General features: G+C 38.7%; 1 protein-coding gene and 1 non-coding gene across 2 annotated transcripts in view; one reads left to right on the forward strand and one right to left on the reverse strand.

The window, feature by feature from the left end:
* Window positions 1–22,268, forward strand: part of pard3aa (par-3 family cell polarity regulator alpha, a) — an 826,722-nt gene that overhangs the window by 66,517 nt on the left and 737,937 nt on the right. The window contains exon 2 of the mRNA XM_055151054.1: window positions 17,783–17,884. Coding sequence (XP_055007029.1) covers window positions 17,783–17,884 — 102 coding nt within the window. The remainder of the gene's footprint in view (window positions 1–17,782; window positions 17,885–22,268) is intronic.
* Window positions 7,671–7,742, reverse strand: trnaw-cca (transfer RNA tryptophan (anticodon CCA)). Its single transcript has one exon. It is a non-coding gene; the product is annotated as a tRNA-Trp (tRNA).

Raw genomic sequence — 22,268 nt, forward strand, 5'->3', positions numbered from 1 at the left:
GGTGCCATGGCGATGTAAACACCAGTGCACTGACTTCACTTTAAATACACCTTTGAACTCCTATATAGGCAACTGACAATTTAGTTCAAGGACTATTTACTCAGATGCCAAAATGATGGAGATAATGCTAGGTACAAAAAAAAACACAAGTCGTAAAAAATAGTATTGGCAGTTGTTCTCTTTTATTGTCTAGACCTATTTATAAAGCATATATTTAATTTATTTTACTGTGTTTAAATCCAGACACTGCAGGAGAATGGAAAAAAAAAACTCTTACATTTTGAGATATAATTTTGAATTTTGTTCTGTAGTTTACTTGGATAAAAGTACTAGCAAAAAAGTAAAAATATACAATGCTCTTTTCGTGCATTATTCATTCACTCCCAAAAACTATGTATTATCTTTGTAGTTGTAGATGCCATGGGGCAGAATGAACAAATTGTGGCTGCCAAACTGTACTTAAACTCCTTTAGACTAAAACCACTAGTCACATTCATTGGAAAAGTGTAAGTGAAGTGTCTTGCCCAAGGACACAGATTCATTATGCACTTGCCAGAGCTGAAATCAAACTAGCAATCTTTGAGTTTCATGATCCACATTGATCCGCTTTCACATTTTGAAATACTGCGTATTGCAGGTTATCTTTTCTCTTCCGTTTTGCTTTTGAACGCTCGGATAAAACAGGAGATATCATGCAAAATTGACTTTTTGGAACTTTCTACCATGTTAGAATGATGTTCTCTCATCAAAAAATATCTTTAAATGTTCTCCCTGCAAGTTTGGGTAATATAGTGATCTTTCCCATGTCCTATTCCAACCTTCCTTTCTGTTATACAATGCACAGAATACTGGCTCGAGTATCCCCCTGGCCTGAAAGTCCAAGTGCAAGCGTCCCATTCTCTCTCCGGCCTTTAGTCAGCCGCATCTGTGCTTTATTGAGTTAGAAAATCTGCTTCTATATCATAATAAAATGAAATGTGAATGTACCAAGACCAAATGTCGGGCCTTCTTTATGTCTTTTTACCAATCTTCCCCAAGCGACACATTTTTTCAGTATGTAATCTCATATAATCCTAATCCTAATATAATCATTTGCTCGCAGAAGTTTACTATGAAATCATTTTTGTTGTTCCCCATGTCCTATAACATCTGTAACTGATGATTTGGGAAGAAATATTCATTATTTCCTTACCAGCCATAAGCATAATTTGTAAGCAGCGCAACTCAAGAAACTTAGAAAGATACAGAATTTTGTTCAAAAATCATTCAGAATCACTTTTAGGAAGGTCTTAACTATGTATTTCATTGAAATATGTAAGATAAAGTCCTGAAATAGTTGTGGTACTCTCTCCTGCTCACGAGAAGGTGACTGAGTGATGCCATGCCCAGGTGACGAAGATTAAATATGTATATACATTAACTAACTTAGTTTCATAAAAGATACATTTCAGAAGGACAGTCCAGCTAGGGAGACTTTAGAGCTGATTTCCAATATGAATGATAAAAAAAACAATGCACTACAACAGGAATCTTCAGCCTTTTTCCTCTGGTGAGCTATTTTCACAAAACCAAAATGCCAAAGAGCGGTCACAACAAAATGAGTAAATATAAGAGCCACAGCAAGGCTTAGATAGGGTACAGTTAGATGCCAAATATAAACCAGTATCCATTTATTTCTGCACAAAAGTTAGGCATCAAAATTATACCTTTACAATGGTATTAGGCATTTAATTGATCAAATTTTACTTATTTAGCACAATTTGTATAATTTAGAAATTCCTTGGTGAGCTCTTTGGAAGGGTTGGAGCTACAAGTTGGTGATCCTGCACTACAACTTCACAAACCTGATGCGATGTGAAGTAGTTTCATTAGTGGGATGCGCACTGATTGTATTGTGGTAGAGCTCTGAAGCACAGAGAGCAAAGGGTGGGAGAACTTAGAGCATCGTTAATGAAACTTATAAAATGTGTTAATCTGTTGTTTTTGGTGAGTATAGCATTTTCAGAACAATAAAATGATTTAAATATGCAATGTGCTCGCAGTAAATACGTCACACAAATGTAATACTGCCTCTTTAATGGTTAACATACTGTACTTTGCTGCAATTCAAGTCTTGAAACAAACATGCCAATAGGAATATAAAGGTTCAGATTACAATTCCAAGCCAGTGCCAGAGCAAAAATGGTTATGCAATTTGAAATGTGACTACAATGTTTTCAATTTTTAACATGTCTCGTATCTCTTCCCATGGAGCAGAGGTGACACTGAGAGTGTTTATGACCCCGTGGGAATGTGCGCGTCGTAAATCACTGTTATTGTGCCTTTGAGCATGCAGGCTGCGTACACTGAGGATGTGGGAATTGAACTACAGACCTTGGTTTTAACTGTCTGGTCGTGGGCATAGCCTAACAGAGCTGTCAGTCAGAAGTATGCATGAAAAAGTACTGTTATGTCATACAACAGACACGACTACTGCTACTACTACAACTACTAATACTACTACTTCTACTATTAGTACTGTTATTACCATGACTGAAGAATACACAGATGAGAGCGATTACTACTACTTCTACTATACTACTACACTATTTTTTTAGGGATATAAAGTATTTGAGCACAGATGATCGTGATAACTGCGACTAATTTCACTACTACTACTGCTACTACTACTACAACTAATACTACTAACACTACTAATGCTACTAATTACTACTGCTCTTAAGCCTATCCTATGCTTTAGTGGTATATAGTATTTGAGTTTATACAGGTGAGAGCAAGTATTACTACTTCGACTACTACTATTATCACTAATATCAATACTCTCACTACTACTACTACTACTGTTATCACTAATATCAATACTCTCATTACTACTTCTACTATTATCACTAGTAATACCACTACTCTTACTACGACCATTGTCACTACTACTACTACTATTATCACTGGTAATATCAGTACTCTCAGTACCACTAATACTACTAATACTACTATCTATCTACTACTACTATCACTAGAAATATCACTACTCTCTCTACTACTACTACAATTATCACTAGTAATACTACTACTCACCACTACTACGACCATTGTCACAACTACTACTACTACTACTACTACTATTACGACTAGTAATGTCACTACTCTCACTACCACTATGATCATAGTCACTAATCACTACTACAACTACTATTACTACTACTACTACTACTATATCACTAATAATATCAGTACTCATTACTACGACCATTGTCACAACAACTACTACTACTACTACTACTATTATTATTACTACTATTATTACTAGTAATATCACTGCTCTCACTACTACTATGACCATTGCCACTACTACTACTACTACTACTACTACTACTACTACTACTACTACTACTACTACTACTACTACTACTACTACACTTTTCCTTTAATGACATAAAGTATTTGAGTTAACACAGATGAGAGCAATAAATACTACTACTATTTCTACCATTACTACTATCAAGTTCAAAAGTGTATTGTTCAAAATAAACTATCACTACTACTATTACTACTATTCCACTTTCCTTTTTGGATATAAAGTATTTGAGCAGAGATGATGTTGATACCTGCAGTGTTCTGAATCCACATGTTCTGGTGCACTGGTGTCTTTTTCCTCTTTATCGTCCCTGTCCCACTTTCTCTCAGCTCACCAGTCTGATAGCATCTGTGGAGATAAGGAGCTGCTCGGGTTACCTCTGGTCTCTCCTGTCGTTCAGGTCTTGGGCCTGTGAACCTGCGAGACGAGAGAGCTTTGATACTGTCACGGCGTCTTGAATGTTTCGGGTTGCAACATTAAGATCTGAGTCACTTTGTTCAGGCAGTTGATTTGTGTTTAAACCAAAACGCACGGAGATCACTGCACGGCGGTCGGCTCGGTTGGCACTTTGTATTCAGGTTGCAACATAAAGTCAACAAAGTGTTAGCTGGTTATGAAGTATTATGTTTTTGTTGTTTTTGGGGCAAAGATTAAGAATGAATTGTCTCAGTGTGCTCAAGTAACTGATTTCTGCGGTCTTCAAAACTAATAAGAGGCTAATTTAACTAATAAAAAGCTTTGTATTTTATTTTATTTGTTTATTATTTTCACTTATAAAGTATAAAAAGACATTAACAGTGCCATAACTTGAAACAGACAAGAATATGAATGAAAAGGAGCAGAAAGAAGAGGCATCTTAAATTATCTGCTCCCTCTGACGTTTTCTAGACACTACATTAACTCTGATAGTTAATTTAAAATAGGGCCCGATATTGGTTGACCGATATTACTTGGAAACATATCGGCGATCGGCCTAAATCTTGTCGATATGGGCCGATATTTCACGTGGGCATGTTATACCTCGTTATAAAGCTTAGACTCTCTGAATTATGTTCATTTAATCCAACTTACAGACAGATAAATGTCCTAATATGTAGCTCCGCATCAGTATTTATCTGCGGACTAATTTGTCTGTGTGTGTTGCCGTACTGTCCCTGAACACACCCCCAGAGTCAAGTCACTCATGCTCTTGTTTACACCCGCAGCCATAGAGCCATGTGCAACACTATTGGTCAGTCCGTATGAAACAATTCAGCTGTTTTCAAGGACTCTCCCCTATGAGCCATCTCATATTCAGCTGAAAAATGTTCAAAAAATTTCTAAAATCACCAAATGAAAGAATCTCAAATTTTAGCTCAATCCCTTGAGTCGTCCCCGAGTTATGGCCCGTTGAAATTTTGGGGCCATGCTCACTTTTTCAGAAGCCTTAATTTATAAGCATGTTTGAGAGACCGTAACTTCATAGAAAAAAGATCTAGGAAGCGGAAAATTTGTATTATTGTAGATTCTTGGTCATAGATCCTGAATCTGTTGGGTATCTTTATTAACGGGGGCGCTCTCACATTTGGTTGCAGCTCAATTTTTTTTTTTTCAATTTTTGAAGTCCAAGATCAATTTACTCCAAGCAGATATTTAGATAGATAGATTTATTTATTGTCAGTTTACAAATGAACTGTTGAACCTGAGCTTTCATGTGGATGATGTAAAGTCCCAAATATGACATAACATATTATAAATTAACACTTCAGAAAAAGTGAGCATGGCCCCAAAATTTCCACGGACCATAACTCAGGAACGACTCAACGGATTGAGCTAAAATTTGAGATTCTTTTATTTGGTCATTTTTAGAAATTTTTTCAGCCAAATCTGAGATGGCTTAAAAGGGAGGGCGGCTGATTTCATATGGACTAAACCTATTCTTTTTATGGACAATCAGTTTGAGTCTGGATTAAAAGGACATTTATTAGTGCAGACTTGTGATCTGAGAGGAGCCTGTGTGAGCGGTTTTGAAGCTACTTTTGGTTCTTTCTTATTGGTTAGCGATTAGCTGCTGTAGCTCCAACACATAAAGGCTGTTTTCTCTTCTATTGGCCTATTGTAAAGTGACTATATTGGCCGTATATATGTTACTGGACGTGTATTGATGTAAATGAGATGTGAATACAGGTGTGAATGATCAACATTTACACATTACATTAATTAATTACCGCAGCGTGCATGCATTTAAGGCTAAAGGCTCATAGCGATAGTTTACTTTCTTTACTAGTAGCTAGACGTACAAAAATGCCATTAGGCCGACCTACTGTCTGTAAATATGACATAAAAAGGTAGAATAACAATAAATTTTAAATCCACTAGAGCCAAACCTAAGTTTTTTTAAACAATTCAAGATTTACAGTGAATTTTTACATCACTTAATATATCTGCGATTATATCAGCTATCGGCAGCTCCAACTCCCATTTTATCTGTATCATATCGGCCGCAACAAAATCTATATGGGTTGGGCCCTAATTTAAAACAATTCAAATCCATACATTTCCTTTCAGTCACAAATATAATTAAATTGCAAAGAGATATCTTCACTTTTATGCACAACAGCTTGATCAATGAATACAATAATTGGGTTAAATCAACATTTTTGTTAAACCCTGTGAGGAAACTGCTGCTGTGATTTTGAACTGTACAAAATACACTGGAGCAATAACTGTCAAAGTCGTTCTGTCTAAAATGTGTTTTTATAAATGCAGAAAGTTTAAAAGATAGTTTGCAGCCTGTGGTTTTCTAAAAACAGAGTGAAAAGAGCTGGAGGGGAGTATGGACACTGAGTTATGAGGTGAAAATTATATTACAGCTAAAATCCACAAAAGTACATGCCTGGGTTCCAGAATACACACTTCTTCAATACTTTACAAAGATGAATGAGCCAATCAGGGACATGCATGGTCCGTCATATTAAAAAAAACCAAACCTGGACTGAAAAATATAGCAAATTTCTGCAGAATCAATGAGCAAAGCACTAAACTCTGTTCATCTGGGGTCAGATAAATGTGATTGTGTTTGTACATGATGGTGACCAATGAGCTGTGTCACTGAAAAAAATGAATCTCATTAGTTAGGGAGTAGACCAGACTGATATCCCTCCTGATATCACTCTATACAACAGGGGTTTCCAACCTGTAGCTCTGGAGCTGCCAGTAGCTGTCCACCCCCTTCCAAGTAGCTCGCCAAGGGATTTCTGAATTAGACCTTTGTGCTGAATAACAAAAATTAGGTTAATTCCATGCCTATTACTATTGTAAATGTTTAATTTTGAAGCCCAACTTTGTAAACTATTAACTGGACAATGGTTTATGTTTTACAGGTGTCTAACTGTGCCCAAAGGTTCGCCCTCTTTCTTATAATTGTCTCAATTTCTTGCAGCCGCTAAATTGAGTTAGCCAAGCTGGCGCCACCTAGTGCCTCCGCTCAATTTCATTTCTCTCCAGCGACTAGGTCAGGAATCAGAATACACTAGACTGTTTACAAAAAACGCGGAAGTGCAAGTTCGGGCACCAGCCAATCAGCGAAGAGTCATATATTCAGTGTTGTCAACGATTCCTGAGATTGAGGATTTAAAGCTGGAACAAAGAGAATTTTATCAAGGGGAAAGACGTTATTGCCCTTCTTCCTACGGGATTTGGGAAAAGCTTAATATACCAGTTAGTCCCTGTTATCGGCACATTACATACGTCAAGACCAAATAGCAGCGATTGGTTAAATGAAAAAAGTACCCGCCTACCATCGAGGGAACGAAATCTAAGGCTGCGAGCTGATGAATCAGGCTAAAATCAGGCTAGCTCACTGAAGGAAAAAGGTTGGAGACCCCTGCTATACAAAAACAGACTCACTAGATTTTCCAGGCAACAAAAGTACTAGAAATTATGTACTTTTTGATCAAAACTTCCTGGAAGAGAACCCCCAGACTCCCCTCTTTTTTGCAATACTAATTAAACCTGCATGTATAGATAAAGTTACACAGCTAATTTAAAAGATGACTTCAGAAATAGTCGGTTGTTTGTGTATTTTTTACACTTCCAAAGAGGGAAGAAGGGTGGGGACATGGGAGAACTGTTGACCCTTTTTGCTTAGGGCTCTCAAAGTAGAGCCAAGATCTGACACACTTCACACTCAACACCACAATGCTCCTTTTCTCCAGCCTTTAGAAACTTTGTGTACTGTTTTATCTCACGCCATCAGCCTATTTGTTCAAGCACATCTCCATTAACAGTCACCTCTGCCTCTACCATTTCCTGCAGATGAAAAATGCTAACGCTTTGACCCCGACGTGATTTGAACACGCAACCTTCTGATCTGGAGTCAGACGCGCTACCGTTGCGCCACGAGGTCCCTGGCTGAGCAGCGGTCACACGAGACTCTCTTACGGCTCGTGTTTCTCCTGTGGGAATAGCAGCACTTGTCCGGTCTAACGCTACAACGAACTCGCACACAGAGACACACACCCCTACCCCCTGTCCCCTCCCCCCTGAGACTCTCTGTACACGCATGTATTGTACCGCGCTTGTGTCGCCTCCTCCAGCGGATCAGATAAGGCGCGCTCACGAGGACGCAGAGCCGGCGTGTCAGTCACAGTCGGTGCAGGAGCTGGAAGTTGTTAAACGGGTCACTGGGGCAGGGGCTGTGGGCTGAAACACAATAGAGACACGCCCTGCTTCTCTCTGGGAATTTGACAGTGACATAAGGCAGAGGGGTTCAAACTAACAACCTTTCTGTGTGACAATAAGACGCTTTATTGTTAAGTTGCAGAGTCTGAAGAGGTTATGCAAGGACAAGGGAGTTATGCAATAGAGTCTAAGGATAGTAGTGAAGTAACATGCATTTCCAAGGGAGGGTTTGGGTTATTTTAAGAAGACATATTAGGCTTTATTTGGAAAATTTACTTTGAAACAGTAACATAAGTTGATCTTTATTTTGCATTTTGTTCATTATAAAGTGATATTGATTTAAACTGGTTTAGTTGAAACTGGTCCATTGACTTTCTCTTCACAGCTTCACTGTAACACCATGCAGATTTTCATTTATTTATGTACACAATACTGACATGTAGATACTTTGGATTTATGTTTTTGTTGACACCCGATATCAACCAATACAGTACTACGATACAATAATATGATTTTATGGTACAAAATGATCCAAATTTAAACAGGGGTCTCCAGTAGGGGTATTGAAAGATCGATATATTGTATCGTTTAATGTGATGATACAGTATCAATATCGGGGACTGCTGTGTCAATATATCACCAACAGTATTTATTAGTATATTTTACTAAATGATTTTGTAACAGAGCTAAAGTTTTGTTGTTTGTTTAGAGGAAAAAAATTTGTTTATGCGACACATTTGACATGTTCACTAATTTGGTGATTAAAATGTGTGTGTTTCATATTTGCTTTACACAAGAAGCACCCTTTTTTATTGAACTGTATCAAAATGAGTTGAAATATATCACATCAAACTGAAAGTGCACTGTAGTACAATATGTATGGTATCATGGCCTATGTATCGAGGTATGCATGAATGAGGAATTGGCAACTTCTTACTGATACCCAGCCCTAATCTCCAGACTTTTTCCTCCAGAGAGCTACTTTTACAAAACAAAAATACCAGAGAGCTGCTTATTTTAGAGGTTGCAAGAAATTGAAATTATATAACAGTGCCTTAGATGGGGTACAGTTAGATGTTTAAAAAACATAAGTCATGTATTAGTAGAATCAGAATCTAAATTTATTTGTCATTTCAGTATAAAAAATACATAGAAACGAAATACTGTACTCAGGTCCAGATCAACAGCAGCAAGATAATAATGAGAATAAATAGTTTAAAATACTGTAGGTCAAATACAGTCTTTAAAAATACAGTGCACACAGTTGGGCATCAAAATGATACATGCACTGTTTCTCCTTAGAGGCATGGAGAAGGAGTGAGGAGTGGGGGGTGCGACCGTAGTTTTGTCAAGATTCACGTGGTTCAGAGGGACGTAGTTATCAAGGTGGCCGCTTTAACTATAAAGCACTGCGGGAAACACTGACATGTACAATGGTAATAGCCATTTAATTAACCCAAATTTTGTTATTCAGCACAATGTACATAATTTAAAAATCTCTTGGTGAGCTACTTGGAAAGGCATGGAGAGTTACTGGTAGCTCCAGAGTCACAGATTGGAGACTCCTGATTTAAAGTAACTACAAAACAACTTTGAAAATCTACTAGTAAATTAGTAAATTGTCTTATTATACCAGTTTATAGATGAAAAAAGAATGTCGACTCAACTGATATCTTGGGACTGATATCCAATCCATCAAAAGTAGTTTTATATTGGTGCGTCCCTATTCACGTGTTTATTTTTTGACGTTTCGTGTAACTTTCTGGAGGTGGTATGTCCCTCATATGATTAAAGTTAAAACAATACTTCAGAACATTCTCCATGGACGCAGATAAGTTTTATGCCATATTGTGCAAGATTTTAGCCAAAAGAAACAAGCAGGGGGACGTCATACCCCAGGTTGAGTACGAGTCAGGTTTGTGGAAATGGAAGCCTCTCACAGTAAGGACTGGAGGACAATAGAAACAAAAAGAAGAAGAAAAAAAAAAGGCTAACAAAAAAGCTTTTATTTTAGTCAGTTTCTGTGCCAAAAAATACACAATAAGGCTTTAAAGTTTCCATTTTGGCATGTATTCAATTACAAGTGTTTTTATTGCTCAAATGTGCCTTGAAAAACATGCATTTGGAAGGAGAGCGGGCTTGCCTGTCCACAGATCTGCCCTGTATCTTTGCATTGTCACACTACCTGCTCTAATTGTTATAGAACTTTTACACAGGCCTATTTTAGTAGTAGTAGTAGTAGTAGTAGTAGTAGTAGCAGTAGTAGCAGTAGTAGTAGCAGTAGTAGCAGTAGTAGCAGTAGTAGCAGTAGTAGTAGTAGCAGTAGTAGAGTAAATTTTATCTATTTTGAGTGGTCTGATTTGCGGAAAAAACAAAACAAATCGTATTCTCTCAGCATTTATTATTCTTAAAATGCAACATACAATGCAGCGTTGACTTACTGCGCTCCGTACCCTTTACCACAATCTTACATTTGACCTTTGACCCACATCTTGGCCTTTCCACATGGTTGCCTCTCTCACCTCTGCTCCTGTCTGTCCTCCCTCATATGTTCTGTACAAATGACTTCTGGACAATGCCTGCTTTGTACCAGCCTCCTCCTCCTCCTGTTCCGTGCCCCTCTCCCTGACCTGTTCTCCGTCACGCCTGGGTACCCTTTGATTGGACCCACGTGTGCTGTAATATGACACGATGGTTAGCTAATGTATACTTAGCTTTGCTTCATTTACATCAGCAATAAGAATGGATGGAGTTAGTAAAGCCGATTTTCTATCACTAGTTTGAGACTCGTTGGCACTTCTTACAAAAAGTTGAAGTTAAGTACATCTGATAAGTGAAGAAAACTACACAGTGAGGCTTTAAGCTTTTCAGTCTTGCACTTTTTCAGTTAGTTATTTTTATGGCTCAAAACTACCTTGAAAAACATTAATTGAAAGTGTGAGCGGACTAGCCTCTCCCTAGATTTGACCTGTAACTTGGCCTGATGGCATCACCTGCTTGTTTCAATTAAAGGAAAACAAGTCTAATTCCATACTGTGGATCATTCTAGACAAAGAAATAACATCTCCACCTGAAAAGTTACATATTGTGGCTTTAATTGCACTGTTAAAAATGATTTGAGTAGATTCAATTTTTTTTTCCGATTGATTTAATTCAATTTTCAAGTACTCAGATAACTTTCAAGTAGGGATGCACACTATAGCAGTTCCAATATCAGTATCGGCTGTTAACTGGTATCAGTAAATCAATACAATATTATACTATATAAAATCAATATTTGATACTGATATTCAATACCTATATTTTAACCTGTATTTATAGGGATGTAACAATAACTGAAATATCGTGATAACGTATCGTTAAAAGTCTCACAATAATGTCGTGGACTGTCACAATTTATCGAATTACAATTACATCCTTTGCTTAAATGCATGTTTTTATAGAAGCAACTAAGGGTGTTAACGATGTCCAAGTCTCACGATACGATATCATCACAGTATGAACCTCACAATACGATATTTGTTGCTTTATTGTGGGAAAGCTCACAATATGGTGGGGAGGCTCACGATTAGGGATGTAATATTGCAGTAAATATTGTACCGTGAGATGCATATCGTGATAATATCGTACCGAGAGATTTGGATATCGTTACATCCCTATATATTTACCTATATTATTACAGACAATACTTATATTTAGTTCTGCCCAATTCTCTGTGTGCCTTTTTTAAACAGACTCATGAGCCAAATATTAAATTAAAGATTATATGTTTACACAAGCATGTAACAAATTATCTTTAGAGAAAATTTTTTTTTTTTTTTTAGAAGAAAACAAAAAATTCCTATGTGATAAATGATTTTAAATTCCAAAGGTGAACAGTTAATTTGTGATCTGTATTTCAACTTAAGATACATTTGCGAGTCTTGGCCTATTCCTATTCTGAAGGCTGTACCAGATGTTTACTGTCTTAAGAACGTGAAAAACAGAAGTAGTTCATTTTTAATGGTTTGCAGTGATCCAAAGTTATTCTTCACATTCCCCACTCCGATCATCCTCATTATTCAGCATGATGAATGAATAAGCTCTTTTCCTTAACGCAGAACCAAGTAACTTCAGCGGTAGTGCTCTCCCAACAGGTCACTATCTAGAATGCACTGTCGTAAACATTCTTCCCACCTCTCCCACAGCTCAGTTGAGGGCTCATATTATATTATATCATATCATATCACATTTGTTTTCACAAACCCGGTGAACTCTGGACACAACGAAATGTCTCTCAGATGGGTAATGTCATTTTACTCTTTAATCAGGGGTCTCCAACCCATAGCTCAGAAGCTCTGCAAGTAGCTTGCCAAAGGATTTCTGAATTATATGTGATGTACTAAATAACTCAAATTTGATTAATTACTGCTGTAAATGTGTTATTTTGAACTTTGTGCACTAATACATGGATAACGGTTTAAGGTTTTATAGACATTTAACTGTACGTCATCTAAGGCTTGCCCTCTTATTTTGACTCAATTTCTTGCAACTGCTAAATCGAATAGCTCTCCTGCATTTTAATTTTGTAAAAGTAGCTCACTGGAAGCAAAAGATTGGAGATCCCTGCTTTAAATACATAATAGCATTCTAAATTCCCCTCAAAGTTCCAAACAGCTTGATCCAACACAAATGCGTTACTGTTAGCCTTGTCAGAGACAGCTGGGGGTGCCAGTGTGCCCTTCAAATGCCCCAAAATGTCATATGGAATCATCAGAGGGTCTTTGAAAGACATTAAATAAGGTAAAAATGTTACTTAGTTCTGCTTTAACTTGCAGAGACCAGAGCAGCGTTTTACTGTGGTGGTACAGTAAACAACATCTAGCATGCTAAAACACACTTCCTGATTTTCAGACAAGTACACAGCAGACTTATTTTGACCTCAAGAATTGCTTATACAGTATATCTGCACTGGAGCAGTACACTGATTGTGTTCAAAATAGGAAGTGAGCATGGGTACACTTCTGGCTCCATCGAATCTGGCTCCAGTTCACTTTCTATTAAAAAAGCGTCACCCCTCTCTGTAACTGCTGCTGTTAGGTTCCTCATTTTTGTCTTAAAATGTTCCTGTTACTGATGTTTTTATTTCTCTGTTTTGTCAGTAAATGAATTCCTTTCCTAATATGGACCTTGGCTCCAAATTCAATTCCTATAAGCCTCTTAACCTTGATGAGCTTCATTTGACTGGAGCCAAGCGTTATGGGTAATGTCACACAGTCTATGGGCAAGACACATTTTGCTCGAACATATGTGGAAAAAAAAGAAACAGCCTCTATAACTCATCAACCGACATTCTCATTTCTGCAGCGTAAACACACTTGAACGAAACCAACCAAAACAAACACCGCAAATAACATCAAACCTTATTTATTTGAAAAAGTACATTTAGCAGAACACATCACTTTTGTTTTACTCAAAATTTCAAACTATCTCAACTCCAAAACCCATCTCCGTCTCGCTTAATGTCTTGTGAAATCCATCCATGCTTCGGTGAACTCAGTGACTGGGGCTTTGGAGCGCAGAGTTGATAAACGGGCCCTGCTTTAATACCCACGAAGGGAACACATACCACAGGCTCTCCCCCTCGCGTGGACCCTTCGGAGTGGTCAACCGCACTGAGAGCCAGAGCCGAGCATGCAGGCATCTGACCACAGAGCCTGGAGAGAGGAGGAGAAGAGAATGACTTATCAATATGACGAGTTTTGGATGCTGTTTTACATGGGTTTTAAAGGTCCTATATTACGCAAATTTGTCTCTTGTGAGATTCTAGGCATGTTAGAATGCTGCTGCGTCATCAAAAACATATCCAGAGTTGTTTTTTGTTTCATTCTCGCATGTTTGAGTCATCTCCAAAGCTCAAAATGCTGTGTTTCAGCTTGTGATGCCATGTAGTGGTAGTTTTCAAGTTAACAGCTACGTTTTGTCCTTTGTTCAGTAGAGATTGGCAATTCCAGGGCTGATATTATCTTTATGAAGAAAAGTATTTTCAGTTTGAGAGAAGAACTAAACTAAACTAAATATGCTGGTTGTATGTGTTAAACATGTGTGCATGAAACAAACACAATGCCAGGTCTGTTTATAATAACAGCGGTAAAAAAAAAAAAAAAAAGCGTAGCATAAAATGGACCCTTTAATGCCAGTTTTCAGTATTCTGTAACTACTGTATTTTTTGGACAATAAGTTGCACATTTTTCATAGTTTGGTTGTTTCCTGCAACTTATACTATGGTTCGACTTATATACAAATTTTCACAGCCGCAAGAGGGCACTCTAGGCTTGTGTGTCAGTATCTGCTGCTCCTGTTCCTCCTGTACCACTGTCACTTGACTCTACTGTGCATGTCTGCTGCAGAAAGAGCCTCTGTCCTGTCTGTATCATGTCAGTCGATCGCACCATTGCTTCTGTACCACTGAAAATGTTAAATTTAAACAAACTTATAAAGACAACTGCGAAGATAAACACAAATGTCCCCTAAAAGTAAATCATAGTTTGCAGATTACAAGCTGCAAGTAATACAGTAATCGAGCAGAAAGAAAGAAAGTTTGGAGTGAGCGAGAAATTTTTGACAACCGGAAGGGTGCATCATGGAACTTTCCTGGAAGTCACTGGATGGATTGACAAAGCTTTGACTTCAGTGACACCGAAACCATCCTGTCAGGATTCAGAAAGGCGAGAATAATTCTAGCTGAAACTGATGCTGAGCACTATAACTTTTTGGCTGGAGGTCCATCACCTGCTTGTTTCAATGGATATGTCATTGTTCTGCCTGGAATGTTTCATAGTATGACATGAAACAGCTCTACTCTACATTTGTTCAATTACAGATAGATTTATAGCTCAAAAATATCTAGGAAAACAGGCATTCTGACTGAGCAGGGTCGCCTCTCCACAGATCTGACCTGTAACTTGGTCTGGTTTGGTCTCCGTGAAGATAGAAAAAAGGTTTAATACCATACTGTGAAACATTCCAGACAACAGAATAACATCTCCATGGAAACAAGCATTGGACAGACCCTCCTTCAGAAAAGTTACACAGTGTAACAGTGGGCAGCTCCTGCACATTAAAATGAATGGTGTAATTTTCCCCATGGAGTTCAAACCTTCCATAGTGGGTGTTCTCTCTGATGTCAACTCTATCATCCATCTTGTTTCTGAAGTTTCTGTGGGCGCCACCATCGTCATTCAGGTTGAATTATTTTGCGTGGGGCCGATCTCACAGCAAATAAGTTCTTTACAGACTACAAAGCCACTCTAAAGCCTCCAGAGGATTGGTTCAGACCTCTGTTTATTTCATACCTTGACAATTTTGGCTGTGTGCTGCTCCTTCCTCTTCAGTGTCACGTGATGTTGTAGTGATATGTCTGCTCAGCTCATTTAAAGATGCACTGTGTACATTTTCTGGTGGAGGGTCAGTCAAATCCTTTTCTCTTTGGTAATGTTCTTGTTTTGTCTGGAATGTTTCACAGTGTGGGATTAAACCTTTCGATATTCATGGAGACCAAACCAGACCAAGTTACAGTCCAATGAGGTTCATTTGGTCTTCCGATAATTTATGTTATTAGATTCTTTTTGCTTTCATACCTGACAGTTTCACTCACTAGTGGTCTTCTTCAGAGTGGTCACGTGATGTTGTTGTGATGTGGGATACTGTCCTGAGGAAGTCGGACTGTAGATGGCGCTGTCATCATGCCTCTACCAGTAGGAAGACAGCGGCAAAACCTGTTTAAATCAGCTGAACGGACTTGTTACAGCAACATCACATGACCACTCTGAGGAAGGCCACTAGTGAGTGAAAACAAACTCTTGATCTGAAGAAAGAACCTAATAACATAGGACCAAGTTACAGGTCAGATTTTTGGAAAAACAACTCCGTTCACAGTCATATTGCCAGTTTTTCTAGATATTTCTTAGCTCTAAAACTATCAATCCATTTTCTTTCCGCTTATCTGGACCGGGTCACTGGGGTAGCAGTCTGAGCAGGGACTCCCAGACTTCCCTCACCCCAGACATGTCCTCCAGCTCCTCTGAGGGGACCCCGAGGCTCTAAAACTACTTTAATAAATCTAAGTTTGAGCTGTTTAATGTCATACTGTGGAACATGCCAAGCAGAACAATGACATATCCATAGAAACAAGCAGGTGACGGACCCCACAACCAAAAAGTTATAGTGCAGCTCATGACTTATAAATATGACAAGCTTTGGATGCTGTTCTACATGGGTTTTAAAGGTTCTATATTACACAAAATTGACTCTTGTGAGATTCGAGACGTGTTAGAATGCATTTGCGTCATCAAAAACATATCTGGAGTTGTGTTTTGTTCGCATTCTTGCATGTTTGAATCTTCTCCAAAGCTCAAAAAGTTCCACCAACAGCTACGTTTTGCCTTTTGTTCAGTAGAGATTGGCAATTCCAGGTCTGAAATGATCTCTATGATGAACAGTGTTTTCAGTTTGAGAGAAGAACTCAGCCAGAATCTTCAAAAACACAACTCCAGATCTGTTTGTGATGAGGAAACGGCATGGACAACAGTGAAATCGGCAGTCTAACTTCTTTATGATCTGTATGCCAGGTGTGACACAGCTGGAATGCCCCCTCATCCCGATTCAGTCTGGTTGGTGTGTTTCTGGATCTTGATAGCCTCCCTGATCCAACCTTGCTCCTATGACCTATGACCTTAGCACTGTCCCAGTCCACGAGATGGTTTTCCCTCTTGCAGTGGTCTGATATTGTTCTTGGTGGGCTTGTTGCTTAGTGACTCGGCTCATGTTTAGTTTTTTTTCCAAATTGTCCTATTTTATTTCATATTACCAGCAGGACTTTTCTCAAATTTTCCATTGAAAAATATGGGACTCCCACTTCACAGGAAGTGCCACCACAACGAAAACACTGTGGTAGCATTTAGAGCCAAAAGAGAACTACAATAAGTTAGTGGTGGAGCGGTTAGAGAGTTTTTCCACCAACTCGAAAGGTCAGCGGTTCGGTTTGATTCGATTCTCCAAGTATTGTTGTGTCCTCGGGCAAGACACATCAGTACCTTGCCTGTGTTTGAGTGTGGAGCATGACTAAAATGGGCGATAGTGGCTCAGGCGGTGAAGCATTCGTCTCATAACTAGCTGCTAGTTGCTTTGTTGCTTTGTTGTGCCTTTGAGCAAGTCTTTGTCTGGTTCATGGGGCAAGCAACTATTCCATATTTGCACGCTGCTTGATCCCAGTTGTATATTTTTGGCTGCAGAATGATCATAAACCCAGTCAGATCTGGGGCTCGGGTCGTCCCCGTGTTTGGACATGAACACGTCGCTAATTCCACCGCTCTGCCCATGCTAATGCTAACGTTAATGCTAATATGTCATGTTTGTGCCGCATAAATCTGCAAATCTCCTCTCCATATGGCACCAATAAAGAGATCTCATTACACACAGCTAATACAGGATTTGGTTTGTCCATTCGAAGCCTGAAATTCTGCTCAGATTACTCTCCAAAAATAGGTCAAACCATCATTTTTGTTGCATTATGATATTCTTACTAATATTGTGTTTGATTGTTAATATTTGGTCTTCGTCAAGATGTTAAGATGTTATTGCTCTGGCTGGAAGGTTCTGCTGTATGGCATTTTGCATTTATCCAATTAAAAGTGAAAACGAGTATGTAGCAAAGCCTCCAAACTCAGATGGACCTGTACGTTTATCATACTTACCCATAACCCTTTGTGTCCTGTGTGTGTGCAGGAGCCGAGTTACTGGGTGCAGGTTCATCGTCTGGAGCACGGAGACGGAGGCATCCTGGACCAGGACGACCTGCTGTCTGATGTGGTGGACGACAAGGACCGGGTGAGTGACGTGTGCACAGATGTGCCGTTCGCTGTACACAAATGTTACTTGTATCGATATGTGCTGTTCGGTGTATTGATAAGTGCTGTTTGCTGACTTGAGAGGGGAAGAGAGAGAGATAGAAAGGAGGAGAGACAAAGTGAGAGAGACACAGATAGAGGGAGAGAGACGGGGGGGGGAGAGTAACTTGAAGAGCTTGGACAACAGTTTAAAAGTTGTGGAGAGGAGTAGGGATGGGCACGATTAGTCGATTAATCGATAATTGATCATTAAGAATTTCATCGATTATGTTAAATTTTAATCGACAAACCGAATGCAGGTTGCTGTGCGTAGCGTGACCAAACAGGTCTGTACATGTTTCTCTGCACTCAGAAGGAGCGAGACACAAACAGTCGGTCAGTCTGCAACGTACCGAAGCACAAATACGTATTTAACGATGACTTGGTCGAGAAATTCCACGCTTTTCGTTGTGTTCGGGACAAGTGTGAGGCCATGTGCACAGTGTACATAGCAGCACATATGTTTCGGTGTCCAGTGGGAAAAAGTTTTGTCAGGTGAGAGTCGCGCAATGTCAATGACAAGTCCCCACCTCCCTCCCCCCGTACGGTGTCCTGGTTTTGACAAACGCAAATATGGTCGCACTAACCTGTATTCCACTGAGTCGTGTCTTTTAATCCGACAGAAGTTGACCGCATCAGCGACACAAGAGCTGTAGTTTTATCTTTGCTTAGTTTATGCAAATTAGCGATGCGGTTTTAAGTTTCGTTTCTGTGAGAGTTGCACAAAACTGAATTAAACACATTATAATCTCAAACGGATTGATGTGGCTCTAGAGTCGTTACGGTTTATATGTCGTAAAGTTGAATTTATTTATGCAGGTTAGTAGTGCAGATAGTAATAATAATGATGATAATTTTTGTATAAAAACGTTAATGATTAATCGATAATCGATTCGTTAATTCTTCCGATGATCGATTAAGAAAATTTCATCGAATGCCCATCCCTAGAGAGGAGTATAAAGCATTATTAATATAGTTTTCACAGCTCCTCATTAACGCTACAAGTACTTTCAGTAGTAGTAGTGGTAGTAGCAGTAGTCAGGGTGGGTTCGCTGTATTGATATGTGCTGTTCGCAGACTTGAGAAGGGAAAGAGAGAGGAGAGAGACAAAGTGAGAGAGACACAAATAGAGGGAGAGAGTGAGAGACTAGAGAGAGAAGAGAAACACAGAGAGAAAAAGAGACACAGAGGGGTTAGAGTAACACGAAGAGCATGGACAATTAAATACAGTTTAAAAATTTTGAGTAGTTACTTGGTTTTTGGAGTGTGAAGCATTATTATTATAGATTTCACAGCGCCTCATTAATGCGAGTAATACTTTTAGTAGTAGAAGTAGTAGTAGCAGTAGTCAGGGTGAGTTCGCTGTATCGATATATGCAATTTGTTGTATCGGTATATGCTGTTTGTTGTATCGATATATGCTATTTGTTGTATCGTTATATGCTGTTTGTTGTATCGGTATATGCTGTTTGTTGTATCGGTATATGCTGTTTGTTGTATCGGTATGTGCTGTTTGTTGTATCGATATGTGCTGTTTGTTGTATCGATATATGCTGTTTGTTGTATCGATATATGCTGTTTGTTGTATCGATATATGCTGTTTGTTGTATCGGTATATGCTGTTTGTTGTATCGGTATATGCTGTTTGTTGTATCGGTATATGCTGTTTGTTGTATCGGTATATGCTGTTTGTTGTATCGATATGTGCTGTTTGTTGTATCGATATATGCTGTTTGTTGTATCGGTATATGCTGTTTGTTGTATCTGTTTGTTGTATCGATATATGCTGTTTGTTGTATCTATATGCGTTTGTATGTATATGCTGTTTGTATCTATGTGCTTGTTTGTGTATCGATATGTGCTGTTTGTTGTATCGGTATATGCTGTTTGTTGTATCGATATGTGCTGTTCACCGTATCGATATGAGCTGTTCACTGACTTGAGAGGGGGGAGAGAGAGAGATAGAAAGAATGAGAGACAGACAGAGGGAGAAGGAGAAAGAGAGAGAGAGTATAGAGAGCCACAGATAGATGGAGAGAGGGAGAGAGAGACAGAGGGGGGAGAGTAACTCGAAGAGCTTGGACAATCAAATACAGTTTAACAAGTCGAGTAGTCTCTTGGTTTTCCGCGTGTAAAGCATTATTAATATTGTTTTCACAGATCCTCATTAAGTTTGATGTGTCTACCTTGGCAACGCTAATAGTAATTTCAGAAGTAGAAGTAGCAGTAGTCAGGGTGGGTTTGCTATATCGATATGTGCTGTTTGCTGCTGTGTATGTATAATCAGAGTGAATAGAGATGGTGGGACAAAGTGATACTCTAGACTGGCTGGATTGGAGATCTTTGGGTTGGATAAGATTTGAAGTGAGAGCAGTTTAGATGTTCTTGGAGATGAAGTCAGATGTGAGCAGATGGAGATGGTCTGTAGAGGCTGAGGAGTTTCTACTTGGTCTGTACTCAAAATACAAACTTCTTGGCAATACACTTAGACTTTACTGATCCATGACGGAAATTACTTGGACACAGTAGCTCACAGATCACTAGGGCTGGGTGTCATTCAGAAGTTGCAGATACGATACATACCTCGATACAGTGCAGTTTTGATTTGATACGATATATTTCAAATCGATTTGATACTGTTCAATAAAAAATAAAGTCTTAATCATGACTATGGCACTAAAAGTCTTTGTTAAAACACTTGAATATGAAACACACCCAGTTTAATCATCAAAACTGTGAAAATGTCAAATGTGTAGCATAAATAAGTTTCCTTCCACTGAACAAACAACGAAACTGTAGCTCTGTAATAAAATAATTTAGTAAAATATAACAAAAAATACCTTGGCAATATATCGATACAGCAGCCCACGATATCGATACTGTATTATCACATTAAATGATAAGATATATCTATTTCAATATTTTTGCACACCTCTACACATCACAATATATTACAATAACACAAAGTTTAAAAAAAATGTAATAAACTTTTAAATAAGTAGCAATAAAAATAGCAAGAGGTTGGTATGAGTAAATTCTATAAATGTACGTACAGTAAGTAAAAAACAAGTATCCTAATATACAGTATATCAGTTATATAAGAGGTCATAAGTGCAAGAGAGTAGCTCCTACACGTTTTCATATGAGATGCTGTACAGTGATACTTCTAAACTGCATACTTTCATTATAAATTACAGTATATTTATACACTAACTGATATGAAGGGCATTGTAGATCCAAAATTCTTTCTGTCACTCTTACAAAGATACATTTGGTAAACATTTAAGAGCTTTTCGTTGTATGTATCAGTATTGTATTATGAAGTACTTGGCGAAATCCTTTACTACAAAAATACTGTTCTCATTTTTAATTGTTACAAAACCCGAGCAGCAAAGCCTGATTTTAATTACTACCATCTGATCGGAGTTTCTCATTGAAATATGACGAGTGGGCCACAATCCTGCGTGAGTGAAGCCCCGCCCACCCGATACACTGTAAATAATTACCCACAATCCCCCTGCACTTCCTCATGAGACAGTCTGGGTCACCTGGGTTTGCTTTGTTTATTACTCATGTTATATACACTGTAGGCTTTACACTTCGTTTAAGAATACTATGTACCACAACTACCATTAATACTACAACTACTACTGCTATCACTTCTGCTGTTACTTTGCTTTTTGAACACAGATAAAAATGTCATTTATTATTTTGAAGTAACACTGTTGTATCATGTTACACGTCTGTATTTTCATGGTGTTTTCTCTCAGTGTTGTCAGTCAAGGAGCAGAGTGACAGTTACTGCAGGAACAGAGTCAAACTCAGGTCACGGAGGTACACGCCCAGAGCCCGAGTCTGCACACGGAGGAGGGGAAGAGAGGGAAAACAAGGAGAGCGGGAGATAGACAGATGACAGGGAGACAGGGAGAGACAGAGAGGGAGAAAGAGGCAGAGAAAGACAGATAGAGAGGGGAAAAGACAGAGAGAGGGAGAGAGAGACACACACAGAGAGGGAGGGGGTAGAGAGAGACACAGAGAGAGAGAAAGAGAGAAACAACACACTCATGGAGGCACACACAGAGAGAGACAGAAAGAGGGATGGGGGAGAGAGAGAGAGAAACACACAGAGAGAAAGACACAGTGAGAGAAACACACACAAAGAGAGAGAGAAAGAGAGACACACAGAAATACAGAGAAAGAGAGATGGAGAGAGAGAGAGACACACACAGAAAGAGAGACAGAGAGAGAGAAAGAGAGAAAAGTGAGAGAGAAAGACACACAGAAAGAGAGAAAACAGAGAGAGAGAGACACACACACACACAGAC

This window comes from Boleophthalmus pectinirostris, unplaced genomic scaffold (assembly GCF_026225935.1).
Source record: "Boleophthalmus pectinirostris isolate CB_2022bp ecotype Guang Dong unplaced genomic scaffold, ASM2622593v1 HiC_scaffold_15, whole genome shotgun sequence".
Taxonomy (NCBI): Eukaryota; Metazoa; Chordata; class Actinopteri; order Gobiiformes; family Gobiidae; genus Boleophthalmus; species Boleophthalmus pectinirostris.